The sequence below is a fragment of the Leucopleurus acutus genome (genome assembly GCF_964270905.1).
Source record: "Leucopleurus acutus genome assembly, chromosome: 2".
Taxonomy (NCBI): Eukaryota; Metazoa; Chordata; class Mammalia; order Artiodactyla; family Delphinidae; genus Leucopleurus; species Leucopleurus acutus.
Window position 1 is genome coordinate 112,195,191 of NC_139143.1, and position 22,626 is coordinate 112,217,816.

The 22,626-nt window shown below is 44.9% G+C and overlaps 1 protein-coding gene across 2 annotated transcripts; it reads left to right on the top strand.

Moving 5' to 3' along the window:
• Positions 1 to 623: 623 nt before the first annotated feature.
• Positions 624 to 7,697, top strand: GFI1 (growth factor independent 1 transcriptional repressor; the record flags this gene model as incomplete). Of its 2 annotated transcripts, none has more annotated exons than XM_082832888.1 (6): positions 624 to 747; positions 1,058 to 1,240; positions 2,863 to 3,344; positions 3,466 to 3,603; positions 4,648 to 4,813; positions 7,519 to 7,697. In XM_082832888.1, 6 exons carry the CDS (start codon positions 624 to 626, stop codon positions 7,695 to 7,697), a joined length of 1,272 nt encoding a protein of 423 aa, XP_082689014.1. The 2 variants fall into 2 exon arrangements, with proteins under 2 accessions (XP_082689014.1, XP_082689015.1); XM_082832889.1 differs by having other exon boundaries at positions 624 to 738.
• Positions 7,698 to 22,626: the final 14,929 nt, after the last annotated feature.

Sequence of the window (22,626 nt, forward strand, 5' to 3'; positions counted from 1 at the left end):
ACCCCGCCCCTCAATCACCCGGAGGCATCTCTCCCCTGACCCCCTTTCACTACAGTCTGTAGCCGGCTCTTGGAGGGCTTGGTTCTTTGCCTCAACTCGGTCCGCGACCGTCGACACATTCCGCTCTCCCCCGCCCTAAATTGGTCCGCGCGTCTACGCCTTTCTCCCCAGCCCAAGAGCGGATCCAGACAGGCAGTGTGTGGTCGAGTTGGGGTAACTGGCCCGTTGGGGACTTCGGCTCTCGGAGAGTTTTTACCAAAACGAGTTTTGCTAGGGAAGGGGAGGGGCCGAGGAGCGTGGGCAGGGCAGAAGGAAGAGGCCTGAGTCTGAGCCCGGGGACGGGTTTTACCGCTGAGCGGCGGCGGCTGGCTTGCGCCACCTGTCCGAGTGCCACCTGGTGAGCGCGGCGCAGCGGGGCCAAGCCCCTCCTCCCGCGGGCCTTCCTCCCTCCTCCCTGGCCCGAACTCTGTCTACTCCGTTGCCCAGTCCCGGGTCTCGGAGCGTACTGACCCGCGTTTCCACCCTGTTCTCCTCTCGCAGGTCTCCGCCTGGCTGGGGCTTACGGTGGGCTGACGGAGGCTCCAGGGACCCTTGGAGCAGAGTGGGGAGCGCGCCCGACCACCATGCCGCGTTCGTTCCTGGTTAAGAGCAAAAAGGCTCACAGTTACCACCAGCCGCGCTCCCCGGGACCCGACTATTCCCTCCGCCTGGAGAATGTACTGGCGCCAGGCGGAGCAGGTGCGGGGCGTGCGCGGGCCGGGCGGGGCCGCTCCCGGGGCCACAGACTCTGTGTCCGCCACACCATCCCCCAGGAACCGGGAAGGGCGGTCCCGAAGCCCCTTTGCTGCCTTTTTTGTTACCTACCTTTCAGGTTCCTTCCGGGCTTGTCGCCTAGGTGCCAAGGCCTCTCTGCTCCTGCCCTTGGATCCGGGAGGGTTCCGGCCGGGTCTGGGGAGAGCTGAGGGAGCCCAGGTGCCACGGTCTGGGGGGCACCGCTTCAGAACCATCGGGCCCATCCAGACCCAACCTGAGCCCCTATCCTGCCTCCTCTCCGCAGACAGCACCTCGAGCACAGGCGGGGCGAAGGCGGAGCCCCGGGGCCGTTTGTCCCCCGAGTCTCAGCTGACCGAAGCCCCCGACAGAGCCTCCACGTCCCCCGGCAGCTGTGAAGGCAGCGTCTGCGATCGGAGCTCGGAGTTTGAGGACTTCTGGAGGCCTCCGTCGCCTTCTGTGTCTCCAGGTAGGGACCCGTTGGGAGCTCTGGGGCCCGGGCGGCAGAGACCCAGCGGTGAGGAATGAACCGGAGCGGCTTTGGGCACAGAAATGCCAAATGGATGGCGGAGAGTCTTTCCGAGAGGAGGGAGCTTGTTCTTGGGCCCCGCGGGGAGGCAGCGGCTTTTCTGGGACAGGGACAGCCTGCTCGCGGGGTCGGCTGCTTGGATCCCAGGCAGTGCTGGGATCCCAGAATCCAGACCCCCGAGTCTCAAACGGAGACCTGGGCAGTCTGAGAGAAAAGTGTCGTTGCCTTTAAAAATTAAGCGCGCTGCCGCGGCGTTGGGCCTGGCGGAGCTGGGCGCCAAGCGGGAGGGACCGGTCCGGGACGAAAATCTCGGCCACCCGCTAGGTCTTCGCAGGCGCGGATTGGGGGCCTATTTCATTTTTCGTTCTACCAGGTTGGCCTGGCTTTGGGGACCAGCCCGTTGGTTTCATTTCCAGCCAGCAATCGAGCTTCGCGCAAACCGACTACACGTTGGGTGGGAGCGAGTCTCGGGTTCCGGCGGTGGGGAATGGAGAGCGCAGAACAGCGGGATTCTGCCAAGGGCCGGTTATTTCCAGATTTAACTTGCTAGTTTTAAAAGATACCCCCAACCCCGTCCCAAACTCAGTGCGTCGACTTGGCTAAAGAGGGTGCGTCTGGGAGCCGGCGACCCGAGGGTCCTTCTTGGCTGTGCAGGACACCGCCGCGCAAGGACTGGGCACCGCCGGAATCTCCGACGGAAACTCGAAATGCAGCTTCTCATTGAAGCGGCTAGCCTGGACTGGAGTCTGCGGTGTGTGTGAACAGATTTGTAAATCCGTATGCATTTAGGGAAAAGTATATATTGGTATTTGGTTTTAGCAAAATTCGCATGGGTCGGGGTGCAGAAGGCCGTGAATTCGGAAAGCTGTTTGTCTGGCAGGTGGTGACTAAACCTTACATTGTAAATCATTCCTCTAAGAAATTCGTGGGAATTTTTTTTCCCTCTGTCAAATTATGACAGGACTGGGAATAGGGAGTATTTAGCAAGCCCGAGCCCCCTTCCCACTGGCCCTGCATTGGGTATTTAATAACTTTGAGAAATGTTAACGCCTTCCCGTTTTTTGATTTTTGTTTTTTCCCAGACAGATATGTCTCGGATAGGCCGGGCCGCATTTTATTGGTCCTCACTGCCTCCCTCCTTCCCGACTCCGGGAAAGAAAAAGGACGGAGTAGGAACACGTAGGGGTCGGGAGAGCGCCGGGGCTGGGCCCTCTGCCCACAGGCTCCGTCCAGGGCCGGAACGGCCGCCGCTTTCTCCTCCCGCGCAGCTCCGCTCTGCTCGGAGCATTTTTGAAGCGTGGCGCGTCTTTCTCTATGGGGCCGCCAGGTGTGCTGGTCCAGCCAGAAAAGTTTCTGTGTGCTGCCTTGTCGCCTCCACTGTCCTCGAGGCCCCAAGGACCCGGCCGGCGTTTGAACCTGGGGGCCCTGGCACGCAGCGAGAGGCCTGGCGCACCGAGTGCTGCACAAGGGCTGGGTGCCTGGCACTTCGCAGACACACCGACTGGCCGACACCGCCGGGTCTGAGGCCTGACCTAACCGGACGCCCTCTTGTTCCTCCACAGCCTCGGAGAAGTCGGTGTGCCCCTCGCTGGACGAAGTGCAGCCCTTCCCCCTGCCCTTCAAGCCGTACTCGTGGAGCGGTCTGGCGGGTTCCGACCTGCGGCACCTGGTGCAGAGCTACAGGCCGTGCGCGGCCCTGGAGCGCGGCGCCGGCCTGGGCCTCTTCTGCGAGCGCGCCCCGGAGCCAGGCCACCCCGCGGCGCTGTACGGCCGGGACCGGGCTGCTGGCGGCGCGGGGGCCGGGGCACCCGGGGGAGGCAGCGCAGGAGGCGGAGCTGCCGGCGGCGCGGGCCTGGGGCTCTACCGCGACTTTGGGCCCGCGGCGGCAGGACTGTACGAGAGGCCGGCGACCGGCGGACTGTACCCGGAGAGCGGCCACGGGCTGCACGGCGACAAGGGCACCGGCGTCAAGGTGGAGTCGGAGCTGCTGTGCACCCGCCTACTAATGGGCGGCGGCGCCTACAAGTGCATCAAGTGCAGCAAGGTGAGGCTCCCTCGCGCCTGGCTTTAGCAGTCCCGCGCCCCCGCCCCCGGCCCGCGCCCAGCCAGCGTCCGCGCCCCTCGGCCCTTCTCAGCGGCCCTCTCCCCGGCCCCACCCGCCTCAGGTGTTCTCCACACCGCACGGGCTCGAGGTGCACGTGCGCAGGTCCCACAGCGGCACGAGACCCTTTGCGTGCGAGATATGCGGCAAGACCTTCGGGCACGCGGTGAGCCTGGAGCAGCACAAAGCCGTGCACTCGCAGGTAAGCGCGGGACGCACGGCCGCGCGCCGCCCTGCTCAGGTTTTCGCGTTCCGGCATCTTCTGCTTCTTTGTGCAGCACCGACCGCTCTCCGCCTGGCACCTTTCTCCTTGGACTTGCCCCGACTGCCCCCAGTCTCCTCTGCCACGTCCCCTTGCTCAGACGTAGGCGTGCAGGGAAAGGTGCGTGGTTGCCGGCTCAGGGCTCGAGGCAGCCCTGGAGTTTGGTGTCACATCATTGTGAGACTCCAGAATGTGATCCCCATCATTACTTTGGGTTTGAGAAGGGCTTGTATGCACTCTTGCAGCGGATATGTCAGATTTATTAGCGCTGTTTCTTGGCCTCTTTCTTTTCACCAAATGGCCGTCACTTAATCTGCATTGACCCCCTCCTGACTGAAGAAGAGGAATCTCAGCTCATTTAGAGCATCTAGTATTTGTCCCTCTGTTCTTTCAGTTATTCACTTATAAATATTTGTTGCTCAACTTCCAGGTGCTAGGTACATGAGAATCCAGTAACACACCAGGTCCCTGACAGGATACCCTCACAGAGATTACAGTTTAGCTGAGAGATAGAGGCTACGTAGATAAGCAAATAAGTTCACAAGTAACTATGACAGAAGAATGCTTACTTACAGAGACCTACTTACTAAAAAGAGTATTCTCCCGTCTCCTTCAACATCCGCACTGGCTGGGGGGAGGGGGGAGGAGCCTCTCAAGTGACTGAGGTCTAAGCCTTCTGTTGAGGAGGGTGGAGAAGTGTTTGTGTCAAAAAAGCAGGGTGGGGATACGTTTTGGCCAAGGGGTGTGGAAGTTTGTGGCTGAAAAGTGTTTGGGTTGAAAAAGTGTTAAAGGGGTAGAGGATATGGGTGGGAAGGGTGGAGGTTGGAAATAAATGGGAGGAGAGAGGATAATGGGGCAGGCTATGGGGAAGGGGAGTCTGAAGGAAGGGAGAGCCCTAGCTTTGGGGATTTTAGTGTCAGGTTGGTGGTGAGGAGAATGGCAGCCTAGACCATTGCAATAGTAATCACCTCTTTCTCTCTGCAGGAACGGAGCTTTGACTGTAAGATCTGTGGCAAGAGCTTCAAGAGGTCATCTACACTGTCCACACACCTGCTCATCCACTCAGACACCCGGCCCTACCCCTGTCAGTACTGTGGCAAGAGGTTCCACCAGAAATCAGACATGAAGAAACACACCTTCATCCACACTGGTGAGCTGAAGGCCCTTGGCTTGTGGGAAACACCTGTTGAGGGGTGGAAAGGGGGGGTGGAGGTCATTGTTTTTCTCCCTGAGGCCAACATAATTCACCTTCTTTGTGATATTCTTGCCCCAGAATGAGTGGTGGAAATGGCCTTCCAGATGGAGTTAATCACTGCATGTGTGTTTTAAAAAAAACAAAACAAGAGGCACAGATTCTCTTAGGTTCATTTACATACGTGGTTCTCCCCAGAGAGGCTTTGACTGGGGGTTATATCTGAAGAACCACTCAGCAGGTCAGCTGCAAGTTTTCTATCCTTGCAAAGAATATTTTCCTCTAGTTTAGCAGCTGCTCCAACTGCTGCCTGCTCTAGGTGAAATATGAAGCTCCAGGGTCCTCTCAGAGTGTTGCTCTAAATGTTTACCTAGAGATTGAGACTTTCTCTAGGGCTATCACCCAGCCTTTTGGGGGAGGGTCTTATGTGTGAACTCTTGGCTGCATTTTTAGGAGTCTGACAGCTTATTCTGACAGAGCAAGGGAAAAAATGGTAACTATTACTAGGCTTTTTCTTCTAAGCGCTTTTAAAATGCATTATCTCATTTTATGCTCACAACAACTCAGGGAGGTAAAGACTACTCCTTATCCCCATTTTAGAGATGAGGAAAGTGAGGCACCCACCCAGGGTCATATTGCTAGCAAGTGGCAAAGCCAGGACTTGAATTCAGGTCTGTCTGCTCTCAAATGTCTATCCTGTTGACCAGTGTTTATTATATTCTATTTTCAAAGCCAAGGGGATTGGTGGATACAGAAAGCTTCTATTCACTTATTGCCCTTTTCAAAATATCAGCCAGTTTGTCATAACAATGATAAGCCTTTACCCATTATGATGCACAAAGTGCTTTATAATGTACAAAGTGCTTTCAAATCTGTCTCTTCATTTGATTCTTACTGCCGTCCCATATAGTAGAAGGAGCTGCTCTTACCATCCTGAAACTCAGAGAGATGGAATGATTTACCGAAGGTCAGATTGAGAGTAAATCATAGGGCTGTGGAATGCTCTGGCTTCCAATCCTGAACTCTTTCTCTAATATTTTGATTGTGTGTAGGTGGCAGGTTTAATGCCAGGAGCACTCTCTTAATAGTCAACAAGACATTTACACAGAATCCAGAATTTTATTTTATTTAGAAGATGAATACTGACTTAAAACAACAGTGTGTTCCAAACAATCACCGTTGATGTTTACAAATATGCTTGGGCAGAGTAGATGCCCCCATCCGAAAACCTAGAAAAATATCTTACTTTAATCATGCTCTCTTGCCTGAAATTTCCATGCAACTCGCTCCTTTTGAGTAAAGGTATTCAAGACTCTCACCAAAATGCAACTAGGATCTTGACTGAATGAAATATTAAGCCCTTATCAAACATTTACATTATAGCTAGAATTCGTTTCTCAGATTTATTTGACCCTAAGGGATAGGATAAGTTTTGATGATTGGTTCCTTATCAAGGAAACCTGAAGCACAAAGATAGAAAGGGGTACAGCAAGAGGAACAGAGGGTTCCTCAAAAACAGGCTTCATCTATTTTGCATTTTTTCCAAGGCCAAACCCCGACTATAATGCCATGCTGAGGCTATTTGGAAAATCATGCTACTTTCCCAAATGTTAAACAGCATATGAATTGGGGGGAAAACAAACCCTTTTCTGTTACTCATTTAAAGGTACTTTATTTTATTTATTTATATTTTTGGCTGCGTTGGGTCTTCGTTGCTGTGGACGGGCTTTCTCTAGTTGCAGCGAGCAGAGGCTGCTCTTCGTAGCGGTGTGTGGGCTTCTCATTGCGGTGGCTTCTCTTGTTGCGGAGCGCGGGCTCTAGGCTCCCGGGCTTCAGGAGTTGTGACTCGCGGGCTCTGGAGCGCAGGCTCAGTAGTTGTGGCGCACGGGCTTAGTTGCTCCACGGCATGTGGGATCTTCCCGGACCAGGGCTTGAACCCGTGTCCCCTGCATTGACAGGTGGATTCTTAACCACTGTGCCACCAGGGAAGCCTATATGCTATTTATTAAGCTATGGTGAAGAGTTGCTGGTATATAAAGAATCCTGTGATTAACCTCGTAAAAAGAGAGTAAAATCAAGATAGAAAGGATCAGCTGCCTTAAGAAATACTTTGTGACCCAGATGTGGATTTTTTTAAAATAAGACTTCTAGAAATGCCCATGCTTTCAAATACATCCTGTTGTCCTCCAAGAGCAAGAAAGAAGACAGGCTCACTGGTCCATACAAACCAACACCCACTTGGAAACTCAGATTTGAAAACTTCCTCTCAATTAGAGCAGAGTCACGTGGTTTGAAAGACAGCACCCCGGCCCCTTGCGCTGAACATCTGCTGTGGGAGCTCTCTACTTCTAAAGCCAAGGGAGTCCTCCCAGGGCGGATTCAGCTGCGTGTCTGGGGAGGGCACGTGGCCTTTGTTGTTTCCGTTTAGCAGGAAACGGTTTGAGGCCTCTGGCTGGGAACCCCCACCCGGAGAGTCTCCCTTTCACCTGGTGCACCCCTGGCTTCCCGGGACTTGCACTGCCACACACGGCACCCTCCAAGCTGCTCAGAGGCCCTAGACTGTGGTGCAGCCAGCCGCTGCCAAGAGCTTGCGGGTCACAGTGAGTTCCCTCTAGCTCTATCATAGACTCATGCTTCCTCCCCTCCCCCTTCCATCTCTGTAGGTGAGAAGCCCCACAAGTGCCAGGTGTGTGGCAAGGCATTCAGCCAGAGCTCCAACCTCATCACCCACAGCCGCAAGCACACAGGCTTCAAGCCCTTCGGCTGCGACCTGTGTGGAAAGGGCTTCCAGAGGAAGGTGGACCTCAGGCGGCACCGGGAGACACAGCATGGGCTCAAGTGATCGCCTTGGCCGGCTGCAGGCGCAGTTACACAGGCAACACTACGGAGGGCAGCCTCCCCACTTGCCACCAGCCACTTCCGCAGATCCCACCAGGGTGATCCCCCTTCCCTTTTCTCCCTGGAGCCGCCAGAGGGGATAAGTTACCTTTTGAAATTTCAGCCTGGAGTGGGAACCAAATGACTGCCTGGGTATGGGACTCACCCAATAGGCTCCTCTACATCTGAAGACTCCAAGTGGAGAGGCAATCAGATAAAATACCGGGCCTCACAGTCCTTCCTATTCCCAGCCCTGTTCCACAGATAGGAAGGTCCTTCAGGTTTCCTCCCTCCTCCTCCTGACCTACCCCAGATACTTGTGTGGAATAGGAGGAATCATCATTTACAAGGTAAACATATCAATGTTTTTATCTGGAATGAAGAATGAGTGTTATTTTATTGTTTTCCTTCTGGGGCGTTTTTTGACCCCTTTTTTTGTTGGGTGCTGCCTGTAAAGGTTGGAGGAATCGTTTCTTCCACTTGGAGACTGGTTCAGAAACTGATTTGGGAAAGGAATTTCGTACTTTTGAAATTACAAGATACACTGTGGATCCTGCCCCAAGAAGGAGCAGAAGAAAAGTCGGCTTGGTGAGAAGAGATTAGATGTCCTCCCTCCAGGAGGCCTGTGAAGGCTTCTTCAGAAGAGGTGGAAGCACAGAGCAATGCCTTTGGACAAGATTGTCATCCATTTATTCAGAAAATGTCTATTGACCACCAGTTACCATGGTTTCAGGCCCTATGATAGGTACTGGGGAGCCAGAAAGTAAAGTCTCTGTCTGCCTCTGCTCCGCAACTCCAAGTAGCTGGGTCTATTCTCCCTCCCCCCACAAAGGAATTCTGAGAAGGTAAAACAGAATCTTGAAACTTCCCTGCTGACTGTTTGGATTTTATCAAACGCAAATGAAAAATAGCTGAACAGATACTTCAAAGATTTTTATGTATATTCCGTTTTTTTATTGTTAAGCTGATATTTTTAAGATGTCTAAGCTAGCAGGCACATGAAGGCTCTGTCTTCAACTCTTTGAACCCTCCATGCGTACCACAGAGGAAAAGAAAAGTGGTGTTTTTACTATGATGAAGTTTGTAAATGTTTTTAGATCTTCTGGAGTGCATTATGTTTGTTAATACATATTTATTAGAGTGGTGTTTTAAGTTAATAAAGTATTAAGACTCTTACATATTGCTTTTCATTTAGGTAGGGAATTTGGGAAAGAACTTTGTTTTGGTCTCTAGGGGCAGTTGGCACTGAAGGAAACTGGAGCAGAGTATAAAAGTATAGCAGACAAGCCAACATCCAACATCCAATTGCTCTGGTTTTCATGAGCTTCTTTCTTTTCTTCTGTGCCTGAGCTCCTTCTTTCTTAGCAGAAGAACTAGGGATACAAAAGTAAGTTCCTACCTTGCCGAGTCTCTGATGTCCTACATGTATATGGGCTTTTTATTCTGAGAGGTTCAGGTTTTTTGTTTTTGTTTTTAAACAAGCCAGAAGGCTCCCAGATGAATAAAGGCGTTACGAGCCTTAGGTCTAGAGACTGAGTCTTAGTCACGACTCTGTCACCAGCATACCATGTGACTTGGGCAAATCCTTTGACCTTCCCGATACTGGTTTCCTTCACCATAAAATGAAGATATGGTTCTATCATCACAATCCAAACCTGACTACTTTGATTCTCTGGAGACAGAGGGGAAAGAAAATATCTGAGACTGATTAGCTGCCTCACCTAAGGCAAGTTATAAATCTGAAGACTGATGAGGGGCAGTAAAATTGGCATCTGGGTTATTTCTGGCTCTATCCCACCTTTGGGAATAAATCAGTCCTTTAAAAGAATGAAACCAGAATAAGGTCCTGGCCTAAATCCCAACTACCTGTACTCTTTCTAATACCCAGCCAAGGTATTGCACAGCCCATGGTGACCATCAGCAGCTTGTCCATTTCTGTTCAAATCAATTTCACCCATATTGATTGAGCGCCGAGTATGTGCCTGGCACTGTTCTAGGTGCTAGGGATACAGCAGTGAACACAGTGTCCTGTGGAGCTTTATATATTTGGTCACTGCTGAATCTTCAGCTCCCAGAACAATGCCTGGCACACAGTAGGAGATCAATAAATATTTGCTGAGGTGGTAAGTGAATAAGCAGAGAAAATAAACTCCTGCTTCATCCTGGCTGGCTCTGCTCTCCAGCACAGAGGGAAGAGAGATTGCTTGAGGGCCAAGGAAGCAAATAGAACACACAGGACTCTCCCTGGCTTTGAGCATGCTTTTCTCCGGTCTCTCCAAATCTTGGTGTTTGGCTATCCTCACTTGGTTTTCAACACCATGTCTTTACATGTCAGTTTACTCTCATTCAAAATTGAAATTTGTTCACTCTATAAGGCAGTTTAAGATAATTTTCCAGAACTGTTGGGTGAACAGTTGCAGCATCCAGGAAGCTCTTTCTAGTGTCCTGGGAAACAAAGTTCCCAGTGAATAAAGATCACAAAACGACCTTCTCACAGGATTCACTGTGCACATTGGTTGATTATTTCCAACTTGGTTTGAAAAGTAAAGAAGTTACATTGGGGGGTAAGTAGAACTGATTGAAATCTAGTTGGCTGCCCTGTACTGCTCTACCCTTGTGACTTTTAGAACTTTGGTCCATTTTCATAATTCCTATTTATGCTATAAATGTGGAATTTTAATTTTGATGTTAATAGTGTGCTTTTTTTGGAAAAAAAAATATCCTGATATCCTCAGTTCAGAATCAAAACAAATTACTGCGCCTGTTACCGTGTGAAATTTGAAGATTGCAAATATCTCTCTTAATGTTATTACTTGACTCCATTAAAAATACATGTGAATATTCCATGTCACATTATTCATGAGGCAGGCTCTATGCCTTTTGTCCACTGGAGTAACAGTAGAAAGGGTAACAAGAGACACCAGAGCACACCTTTGTTTCTTTCACTAAATTTTTAATAACACCTCCAGCTAGCCAGTTGGTGAAGCTCAGCTCTTGCATAAAAGTGGAAAAGCACAGCTATCTCAGAGAAGACCAACTCTTTCAGTAGCTAATTTGAGTTTGCGTTCATCTACACCACAGATGATTAAATTACCTATCAAGTGTGCCGAGCTATCAGGATTCAGGCCACGTAAAAGGTGAAATTCATCTGATTGATTTGAGACACGAATGGAACAATTGAGCTTTAAAAGCCCCGCCTTAATTAAAGGCATAGCAAAGTATCACTGGGTGAGTTCTTGAGTGCCATTGCCCTTGAAAATTGGGTGTCGATAGTGATTTTTTTTGTTCTATTGAAGTGTCGATAGTGATTTGACCTGTGTCATTTTGTTGTGTGCCTGCTTGTTTAACCTGATCATTTAACAGAAAGAAATGAATTGAGAGGAAGGCCGAAAAGGACTTGACTACTTTTTACTGTGCATTTCTAGAGCACTATTTAAATCTCTGCTGCTATATGATTTCTAAAGTAACAACTTTTCAGGAAGTACATAATACACTTGTTCCTTAACGTTTATTCAACATTTCATTCATTGAGTCAATTTTTTTTTTTAAAGGAATTTCATCCCAAACCCTTCTAGCTTCCAAGCTTATGTTAATTTTTTAGTGCTCATTTCCAGTCTACCCACGTGTGTGTGTATGTTTATGTATTTTTTACCCTGCTATTAATTTATGTCTAGATAGCTCTTATTTATTGATTGATAGTGTGGACACATGTTTGCTTAAAATGGAAATATTTATGTTTCACAATGAGAATTTTGACCATTTTATGGTTAAATTTTATTGAAATCTTAGTAGTTATTAGGGATTTTATCATCCATTAAGATGAAGTCTATTCTGAAGTTTTATTTTAAAGTTATTCACTTTTTAACTGAAACACATCAAGCATATGGGAAATTAAAAAGACTAATACAATAAACATCAGTTTACCCATTGTTCTGCCATATTTACTTCAGACTTTATTTTTAAAATAAAATATTACAGACATGGTTGACTAACTTCTGGAATATGTTTATCCCTTTCCTGTCTCATCAGAGGCATCCACTATACCAAAACTGGCACACTATCATCACCGTGAATATTTCTATCCCTTTACTTATACATATTCTCATAAACAACATGTAATACTGTTTAGCATATTTTAACTTAATATAAATGGTGTCATAGTGTATATATCCTTCTGCACCTTGCTTTTTTCCCCTCAATACTTTGTTTTTTGAGATTTATCCACGTTGGTACATGCAGTTTTGTTCAGTTATTTTAACTGCTGCATATAGAATTCATTGTATGAATACTTGGTGACTAATTATGTATTCTCCTGTTGGGAGAGTTTTGGATATTTCCAGTTTTTGTTGTCACAAACAATTCTGATGCAAGCAACCTTTTACATATCTCTTTGTGAAAGAGATTCTTCAGGGTATGTTCTTGGGAGTGGGAATGCTGGATATTACCAAATTGCTCTCCAAAGTTGTACCAATTTACATTCCCATCAATAGTATGAGAGAATTCCTGTTGCTCCACATCTTACCAACACTTGGTATTGTCAGACTTTAAAAATGTTTGCCAATCAGGTGGATGTAAAATGTTAATGTAATTTGCATTTCCTGATTCCTAGTGAGGTTGAGAATCTTTTCATAAGTTTATTGGCCTGACAGGTTTCCTTTTCTGTGAAATGCCTATTCATGTACTTTGCCCATTTTTTTGATTGGGTTTCTTGCTTTTTATCAATGAATTTTTCTATTGGGTTTCTTGCTTTTTATCAATGAATTTTTCTATTGGGTTGCTTGCTTTTTATCAATGAATTTTTCTGTGTTCTCACTACTCACTGTTTTGTTAGTTAAATATGTTGCACACATCTCCCAGTCTGTAGCTTGCCTTTTCATTTTGGTTGAAGAGGATTTGTTTGTTTTTGTGTTAATGTATTAAAATATATTTGTCTTTTCCCTAATGGTTTATGCTTTTTATGTCTGAATTAAGAAACCCTTCCCTAATTGGTGATCATAAGCTTATCCCCTATACTTTCTTTTAAAGCATTAAAATGCTTACTTATAACATTAGCTTTTTTTTTTTTTTTAATTGGCTGAGTTGGGTCTTTGTTGCTGCGCGCGGGCTTTCGCTAGTTGCCGCGAGTGGGGGCTACTCTTCTTTGAGTGTGCAGGCTTCTCAGTGCGGTGGCTTCTCTTGTTGCGGAGCACGGGCTCTAGGCGTGCGGGCTTCAGCAGTTGTGGCTCGCGGGCTGTAGAGTGCAGGCTCAGTAGTTGTGGTACATGGGCTTAGTTGCTCCGCGACATGTGGGATCTTCCTGGACCAGGGCTCGAAGCCGTGTCCCCTGCATTGGCAGGCAGTTTCTTAACCGCTGCCCCCGCTTTTTTTTTTTTAATTTATTTATTTAATTTTATTTATTTTATTTTTGGCTGCATTGTGTCTCCCTTGCTCTGCACAGGATTTTCTCTGGTTGTGGTGAGTGGGGGGTTACTGTTTGTGGTGGGAAACCCAACATTAGCTTTTTAATCCATTTATATGTGTATGATATGAAATAGGATCTAATTAAACATTTTTTTCCTACATGGATAACCAATTACTCCAACATTATTTATAGCAAATTACATCCTTTTCCCTCTGATTATTTTTTTTTTAATTTTTATTTTTTTTCTGTACGAGGGCCTCTCACTGTTGTGGCCTCTCCCGTTGCAGAGCACAGGCTCCAGACGCACAGGCTCAGCGGCCATGGCTCACGGGCCCAGCCGCTCCGCGGCATGTGGGATCCTCTTGGACCAGGGGAAGAACCCGTGTCCCCTGCAGCAGTAGGCGGACTCTCAACCACTGCGCCACCAGGGAAGCCCCTCCCTCTGATTTTAATGCCATTTTGCCATCATATGTCAAGTTTCTATTTCTGTATAGTTCTGCTTCTGGGCTTCCTGATCTGTTCCATTGGTCATTTTGTCGATCTCTAAGCCAAAGCTGTAGTGTCTCAATTAAACTTGTAATAAACTCTTAGTAGCTGGTAGGGAAGGCTTTCCTTTGACCTATTTCGTCCTCTTCAGGAATATCTTGGCTACCCTTGGTCCTTTGCTCTTGCTTGTGAAAAACTCTGTTGGAATTTTTATTTGTACTGCACTTATTATTTAATTGGGATGAACTGAAATCATTTTGATATTGATTCTTCCCATCCATCAATATGGTATATTGCTCATTTATTAAGGTCTTCTGTTATGTCTTTCAATAACACTTTATAATTTGGGGCATAATTTTCTGTCTTTTTTTTTGTTCACTGCTCTCATAGTTCTTTTTTTAAAATCGCGTTTTCTGGACTTCCCTGGTGGCGCAGTGGTTGAGAGTCTGCCTGCCGATGCAGGGGCCACAGGTTCGTGCCCCGGTCCGGGAAGATCCCACATGCCGCGGAGCAGCTAGGCCCGTGAGCCATGGCCGCTGAGCCTGCGCGTCCGGAGCCTGTGCTCCGCAACGGGAGAGGCCACAACAGTGAGAGGCCCGCGTACCGCCAAAAAAAAAAAAAAAAAATTGCATTTTCTAACTGCCTGCTGCTGGTGTATGGGAGCAAAATTATTATTTTTGTATGTTGATCTTGTATTTTGCAACTTTGCTGAAACTTCAGTTTGTTGCAGATTATTTTAGATTTTCAGTGTAAGGTAATCATAAAATATGCAAATGAATAGTGGTCTTTCTAATGTACTCTTCTTACTGCGGTAGCTAACACTGTATTAAATAGGGGCAGAATAGTAGGCATCCTTGTATTATTCCTAATTTCCAGGGAAATGCTTTTAATTTTTCACATTTTAGTATGATTTGGGGGGTAGGTTTTGGTAGATAACTTGAAGTATCAGGTTAAGAATTTCTATTACTATTTGATAAGAATTTCTGTTTGTGTTCATGAGTATTTAATTTTATTGTATGATTTTTAGGCATCTGTTGAGAAATGTGTGTTATTTAGTTTCTAAATCTTATGGCTCTTGTTCTTTAACTTGTCAATGTGGCAAATGACTTTCTGGGTTTTCTAATGGTAAATTATCCTTGCATTGCCGGGGGGAACAAACCCCAACTTGGTCATTTTAAAAAACTACATTGCTGATTTGGTTTGCTGAACTTTACGGAGGATTTTTGCGTTTATGCTTATTAGTGAAATTGGCTTATAATCTTTCTTTTTTATACTGTCCATATGTAGTTTTGATATCAAGGGTTAACTTCTCTCAGAATGAATAGGGTAGCATTTCCTCTTTTTCTGTTTTCTGGAACAATTTGTGAAAGATTGAGATTAGGTGTTCTTTGAGTATTTGATAGAACTCGTCTGGGCCTTTTTTTTTTTTTTTTGGAAAGGGAAGGGGAGGGTATACTTTAAGCTTTAGTGACTATAAGTCTATTTAGTTTTTCACTTTCTTCCTAAATCGGCTGTAATAGATTATATATTTCAGGAGGTGTTTTGTTTCTTCTAAGTTTTCAAATTAATTGTCACAGTATTTAAAAATCATTATGAAATACTATGAAAAATCATAGTATTCTCTGATTTAAAAAAAAAATCCCTACTGTACCTATAATTACATTCAGTATTTCATTGTAATATTGTTACTTGTGCCTTTATTTTTTTCTTGATCAATTTTGCCAAAGGTCTCTATTTTATTAGTTTTTGCAGCATGTTTTCATTTATTTCTACATCTTAGCTAAAAAGATTTCTTACTTGACAGATGTATTATTTAGAAGTGCATTTAAAATTTCTAATCATGTTTTTTCAGTAATTTTTTATGAATTATAATTTAATTACATTTTGATCAGAGAACATGACCTGCATGATATTAATTCTCTTGATATTATTTGTTGAGATCTATTTTGTAGCCTTATCCATTGTCAATTTTTATAGATAATGTATGCTTGAAAAAAATGTATGATTGCTGATGACTATAGTTATGCCAACTTTCCTTTTGTTGGTCTTTATGTTTATATGATTTACCTTTTAAAACTCTTTCAGACATGAGTAAAATATAATTTCCAATCGAAATCTTAATTTCTGATACTGTTTGTGTGTGTGTGTGTGTGTGTGTATTAAAGCATCTGATATTTTGATCACACACACACACTTGAGAGAAAAAAGTACTCAATTACTCTGTCCAAAAGACTATATATTGCTTTACTCTGCCAGTTCATTTTCTGGTATTTGAGGAAGGATCCTAATTTGCAAGGTTTTTAAAGCCTCAATTTTTTGTAACTGTAGAGGAGAAACAGCAGGAAGTTAGACTTGCTTCTTGATGCTAGTTCTACAAACTTCATTGAGAATTTTTTTATTTTTGGTAAATTAGGAAGCATAGTTTCAATTCTGTCTTTTAGCATAAATTAGACAATTTCCTAGGTTGCCCTTTCTGAGAAGTAGAACTGATTGACGTGCCTCTGTAAGATTTTGCTGCAATGGCAATTCCTTAGTTGTTCTTAGGGTAAGAAAGGCTGACTGGATATCTCCTATCAGCTGACTTTCGGAAGAGTCAGGAACCACCCTTTCATTACCTTTCGGTAGACTTGTCTATATTTTATCTCTTGGACATACCTTCCCAGAGATTTCACACAAACTTGACTTCCTCTTTCCTTGTACCGAAACTACCATTCACAGGACTCTAATAAACAAGGATGACAAGTTCTTAACCCAGCTGAGGGAGTCCTACCACAGTATCATATTTTTGCACGCCAACTTTCTGATTTATCTTTGTGTGGTCACTGGTTATATCACATGTTTAGGCACTAAAGAACATATAAAATTAAAAAATGTAAATGTAGAATCAGATGAACTTCAAAACTTTTTCAATCCAATGGTTCTCTGATTTTAAGGGGTTTTTTTCTAAGAGTTTATCTAAAATAACAACTATAGAGATATGTTTCAGGTATGTCCAACTAAGTCCTTTCACTCAGAAGAGAGTTAATATCATGAAGCTATGGAAAAGAGATCCAGATCACTTCATTTCACCAGTTGCCCGGGGATGGAAGCTTTGTGGCTAGCTATTTCAACTGATAATCTCTCTCCATCTGGTAATCTGTCTCTCCATCTGTAGTTCAGAGAAGACAGGAATAGACAATTCTAGTCAGTAGATGGTTATAAGTTTGTGTCAATGGACTGTGGTTCTGTGTTTGTACCATGTATAGATTATTACATTAAAAATCAGATTAGGGCTTCCCTGGTGGCGCAGTGGTTGAGAGTCCGCCTGCCGATGCAGGGGACATGGGTTCATGCCCCGGTCTGAGAAGATCCCACATGCCGCGGAGCGGCTGGGCCCGTGAGCCATGGCCGCTGAGCCTGCGCGTCTGGAGCCTGTGCTCCGCAACGGGAGAGGCCACAACAGTGAGAGGCCCGTGTATCTCAAAAAAAAAAAAAAAATCAGATTATAGCAAAGTCATACAATATTAAAGCTTTACTTAATTTTATTTGATGATTCACAGTTCAAGCTTCAGGTGATTATTAGGTGTGTAGCAGTACTGATCAAGGTAGAGTTCTCTGGCTGACAGACTGCTGGGCACATGTGCTCTTATTAGGCACATGAAATAGTGGACAGTAGATTAGGAGACACATTGTAGTCCAAGCACTAGTGCCAGAGGGTTAGCTGATCCCAGGGCACTCACAAGCTTATACTTTGTGCATTGCTAAGGATCCCCTTGTGTCTTCATGGAGATTTATTTTTCACTTTCACTCTTGGACCAAGACTGGGAGGTTCTAGGTATGGCAAGTGGGTATGAAGTTTCCTAGGGAATCTTCTCTGTATTTGCTTGGAGAGATATAATAGTTTAGTGAAAAACAGCATTGAATTGGGAGTCAGAAGGTCTGGCGTATAGTCTCTGTATCAGTCAGGGTTTTCCAGAGAAACAGAACCTATATATATACACACACAGAATTGACTTACATGATTAGGGGGGCTGAAAAGTCCTAAGATCAGCAGTCAGCAAGCTGGAGATCCAGGAAAGCCTGTGGTGTAGTTCCCAGTCTGATTGCAAAAGCCTAAGAACCAGGAGAGTTGATGGTATAAGTTCCAGTCCAAGAGGAGGAGAAGACCAGTGTCCTAGCACATGCCGTCATGCTGGCAAAGTTCCCTCTGAGCCTTTTGGCTCAATTCAGTTGATTTGGTCTTCAATTGATTGGGTAAGACCTACATACAGTAGGAAGGAAAATCTGCTATACTCAGTCTACCAATTCAAATGTTAATCTCATCCAAAAACACCCTCACGGACAACCCAGAGTAATGTTTGATCAATGTCTGGGTGCCCCATGGCCCAGTTAAGTTGACACTTAAAATTAACCATCACAGTCTCCAAACTGTCAGTGTATTTGTCATAGTAAAGAGCACTAGTTGTGTAACAAATCCAAAATCTCAGTGGCTTATACAATAAAGCTTCTTACACACGTCACGTTTGGTTTGGGTGTGTTCGGGTTGCTGCCTTCACAGGTGATTGAGAGATCTCAGCTCTTTCTATCTATCTAGCCAGTCTTTGCCAGAGCCCTAACCAGCTTTTAAACTTGAGCTTATCCCCTCTCTGAGCCTATTTCCTTCCTTGTAAAGTGAGGAGGATGGACTAAACGTTCTCTAAGGGACTTTCCAGCTCTGACCATCTAAGTTCTATAATTCTATCAAAACCCTGGCTGGGCGCTGTAAACACTCAGCTTGGAGATGGTCTCTCCCAGTCCAAGAGGGAAGAACAGTGCTCAGTGTGCCCCCAAGGATTTTCTGGTCTATACCTGCAGCCTCTGGGAAGTTTATTCACTTCCTAAAGTTCCCGAGATTCAAGATAACCCCCTCTCTCAGGGTATAGCCTTACCCTAGGTCATGGTGCCAGCCCCCTCTTACCCAGTATTTGTGCAAATACTAATGTGACCATGAAACGTCCTCCTTATCGCCTCTTACAATTCTCATGCTGTGAAAAGTGATGACCACTTGGGCTCCTTCCCTAAGATTCTAGAGTACCAACAGAGAGGGGTGAAGGCTATATACACCTCAGCCCCAGATAGCCTAAAAGAGGGTTTCACAAAAGACTGGGCTGTGTCAGAATGATTGTGTTCACAAGTTTTTTTTTTCTGCACTTTCTGATGATTTTTAATTTATTTGTTTATTATCTGACTCCCCATTGGATTTTAGACTCCACAAAGTCTGAGATCCTGTCTACTTTATTTACTACTGCATCTCCAGGGCCTATAATGGTGCCTGGCATCAAGTAAACATTTTTGAATGAATAAATATTACTGAAAATTTTTTAATTTAGTCTAAATTCGGCGCAATAGGATTTCTTGGGGAAATTATGTTAGTAATACATCCATATATTTGCCTACTTAGTAATGTTTTAATCTTACCTAAGTTTACTGTTAACACTTGTAATTTTAGAATAGTGAGCAAGAGACCAATAACAGACTATCCCTCATGGTTTAACCTAAACTTGGGGGTTCAGAAACGTTAAAACAGGGTGGAAGTGCTGTTTCTCCAGGCCGGGAAGCATATGCTGTCAGCATTCAGTTGAGCTGCACTTTCTCCACAAAGACTATGTGCCAAATTGTCCTTACTTTGGACAATGGTCAGTTTCAGAGTATGAGCATGCATTTCTAACCTAGAGAGTGTAGCTGTCTCTTTTTAGTCCCATGAAGTATAGAAATTAGCTGTACTTCTTATTTGTGTATCAGATAAAATCTAGTTGTCCTGCAGCTCTTCTTGTCCCTGAAAAAAGGTGTGACTGAGCTCTCCTTAGCTTATGCTTTCAGTTTCACTGTGATCATTGTCTCTTTATTCACCACCCCACCTTACAAATTAAACACAATTTGTAAGATGAGTCTGCAAACAAAAGGAGCAAAAATATCATATCATATAAGTCAAGAGTCTAGTGTGGAGTAGGAACTCAATAAATGGCCCTACTGTTGTTAATATTTGTATCATTATTGATACCTTCTCATATTAGTAACTGCCACTTATTAAGACTTTACTCTGTGCTAAGAACTGTGCTAAGTGTGCTGCAAGCATTTTCTCATTTAATCCTAACGATATTCCTATGAAATATTTTATTAGTCAAGGCTCTCCAGAGAAACAGAACTAGGCAGTCTTTCTGGCTGTCAAGGCTGATATCAGGTTATTTGCACCCTTCTTTGGGGACAGGTCATGTCACTGGTTGAGTTTATTTCTCAGTTAGAACATGACAAGTTTTTAAATATATATATTTATTTATTTATTGGTTGCATCAGGTCTTAGTTGCGGCATGTGGGATCTTTTGTTGCGATGCACAGTCTCTTCACTGAGGCGTGCGGGCTCGCTAGTTGTGGCGCGCGGGCTCCAGAGCGCGTAGGCTCTGTAGTTGCGGCCCGCGGGCTTAGTTGCCCTGAGGCATGTGAGATTCTAGTTCCCCAACCAGGGATCAAACCAGCGTGCCCTGCATTGCAAGATGGATTCTTAACCACTGGACCACCAGGGAAGTCCCATTTTAAAAATTTTAAAAGTTTTTTTAAAATTTTATTTATTTGGCTGCACTGGGTCTTAGTTGTGGCACTTGGGATCTTTGCTGCGGCATGCGGGCTTCTTGGTTGTGGCATGTGGACTTAGCTGTGGCATGCATGTGGGATATAGTTCCCCGACTAGGGGTTGAACACAGGCCCCCTGCATTGGGAGCATGGAGTCTTAGCCACAGGACCACCAGGGAAGTCCCGATTATGACAAGTTTTTATTCTAGAAACCCTAATAATTTATTATTAAATCACATACATTCAATTAAGAGAAGTATATTTCTTCTTTCAAACAATTCACAAGGGTATTTAAGAAATCAGCCACTCATTGTGGAGGGCTGCAATTTATAGACCGACTCTCGCAAGCCTGAAACCATTCCATTGCCTGATGTCCTTTGACGCTATCACCCAAGTTGTTTCCATCTGCCTGATGGAGATCAGACTTCTCTGTGACCTTGAATAAGTACAGTTGTATAAGACATCTGATCCAGAAATTTACTGATGTCCAGAGGGAAAGCTATACTCTCTTTTTTCACTAACTTACTGATTCTAAAATTAGAAAGACAAATATATTCTCCAGCAGCATTTGGGAAGTGGGATTACACATACCATCTTTGATTTTGGACAGAATCTCCTCACAGATATTGAATATTCTCTTTTTTTATTGCTATGGAACTCACCAAATTTCCAATTCATTAAAAAAATTTTATTATATAATATTTGCTATATACAGAAGAATATATGTAATGAAAGTGTAAGCTGTGAGTATAATAGTAAAACTGAACAACTGCGATTCCGGCCCAAGCTTAAAAGTGGGAACTTTATCAATACCCATTGACTCTACCTGTATACTCCTGCCCTGGCCCATTTCTCTCAGCATCACTCTTTATTACTTCTTTTATTCGTATACTTTTCTTGGTAAGACTAGAAAGACTTGAAACATTTTGTGACTTGGAAAAAAAATCAGTTCTAGTTCTCTCCACAAACTTAGAAATAATAAGCATGATTTCCATGGCAGGCACACCCCCTCCCCAAACCCTTGCTTCCCGTACACTTAAATATAGGCTACAATTATTACTTCTCTATTTAGAGATTATTGTGGTTTCAGTTTTCATTGTATCCTTGTGGGTTTTTTCTGTGTTGGTTGCCATTATAAATGTCTCTTTTATTCCCCCATGTGGTCACTTTCTTAAAAACCTTGTTTAGCACATCTTCAATGGAGTGTGGTTTGACTGCATATCTGCCAGCCTCAAGGATATTCAGATACTTTTATTCCATTCCAAGTATAGAAAACATGCAATGATAATTTAGGCTCTGTGAACTGTGAGGGAGGGGAAGAGAACATGCATCTCTTAAATGCCTATAATGTGTCAAGTTTTTTGCCAGTCTTTTCCCAATTCAAAATTCTTATTAGGTAATTGTCATTATGTGTATATGACGATGAGAAAACTGAAACTCAGAGAAGCAATTGCCCAGGGTCACACAGGTACTAAGTGGTAGAGCCAATATTTGAATCCAAGTCTTCTGTGGGTATGATGGGTGAGGGAGACAGTCCAGCCTAATGAAAATCAGGCAATCTCATTCCTAGATATCTGCCCCCCTCCTTTCTTGTGGAAATGGTAACGCCAATCCTATTCATTCACTTCACAGGGACTTTGTGGGGCTTAGTACAGTAATCCTTAGAATTTCAGAGGATAGATACTATAGCCATCAAAGACATTGTTTATATTAGTTTCTGGGGGTCAGGCAGTGAGTGGACGTTTAGTTCTGGACCATCATTTACGGAGACCAGGAAAGCTGAACACCTCTAATGCAGACATGATCCCCAAATTCAGGTCACCCCTGTGCTCACCCATTTCCATATACCAAATCTGCTCACACAGATTGATTTGTGTATCTGCCCCTCTCCTACTCCTCCAAGTCATCTCACCAAAATGATACAAAGACAGGACCCTGGGGAAGAAGGCCCAGAAGCAAGACTCCTAGCACACAAGCTCAACAATAAGCTCACAAATAATTTCATAATATTTTTAAATAGTATACACTTTATATCAATAAATATAAAAATAGGTTAGCTTATCATACTAAGGTATAGCCAGCAAGGAAACAACTTTTTTTTTTTTTTTTTTTTGCGGTACGCGGGCCTCTCACTGTTGTGGCCTCTCCCGTTGCGGAGCACAGGCTCTGGACGCGCAGGCTCAGCGGCCATGGCTCACGGGCCCAGCCGCTCCGCGGCATGTGGGATCTTCCCGGACCGGGGCACGAACCCGTGTCCCCTGCATCGGCAGGCGGACGCTCAACCACTGTGCCACCAGGGAAGCCCAGGAAACAACTTTTAAACACAGAATGATGGTCACAGCTTTGGGAGCATTTCACGAATGAAAAAGCTTGTGTATAATCAGTGGCACCCACTAATGCCATTCCTGATTCTGTTCCTTTG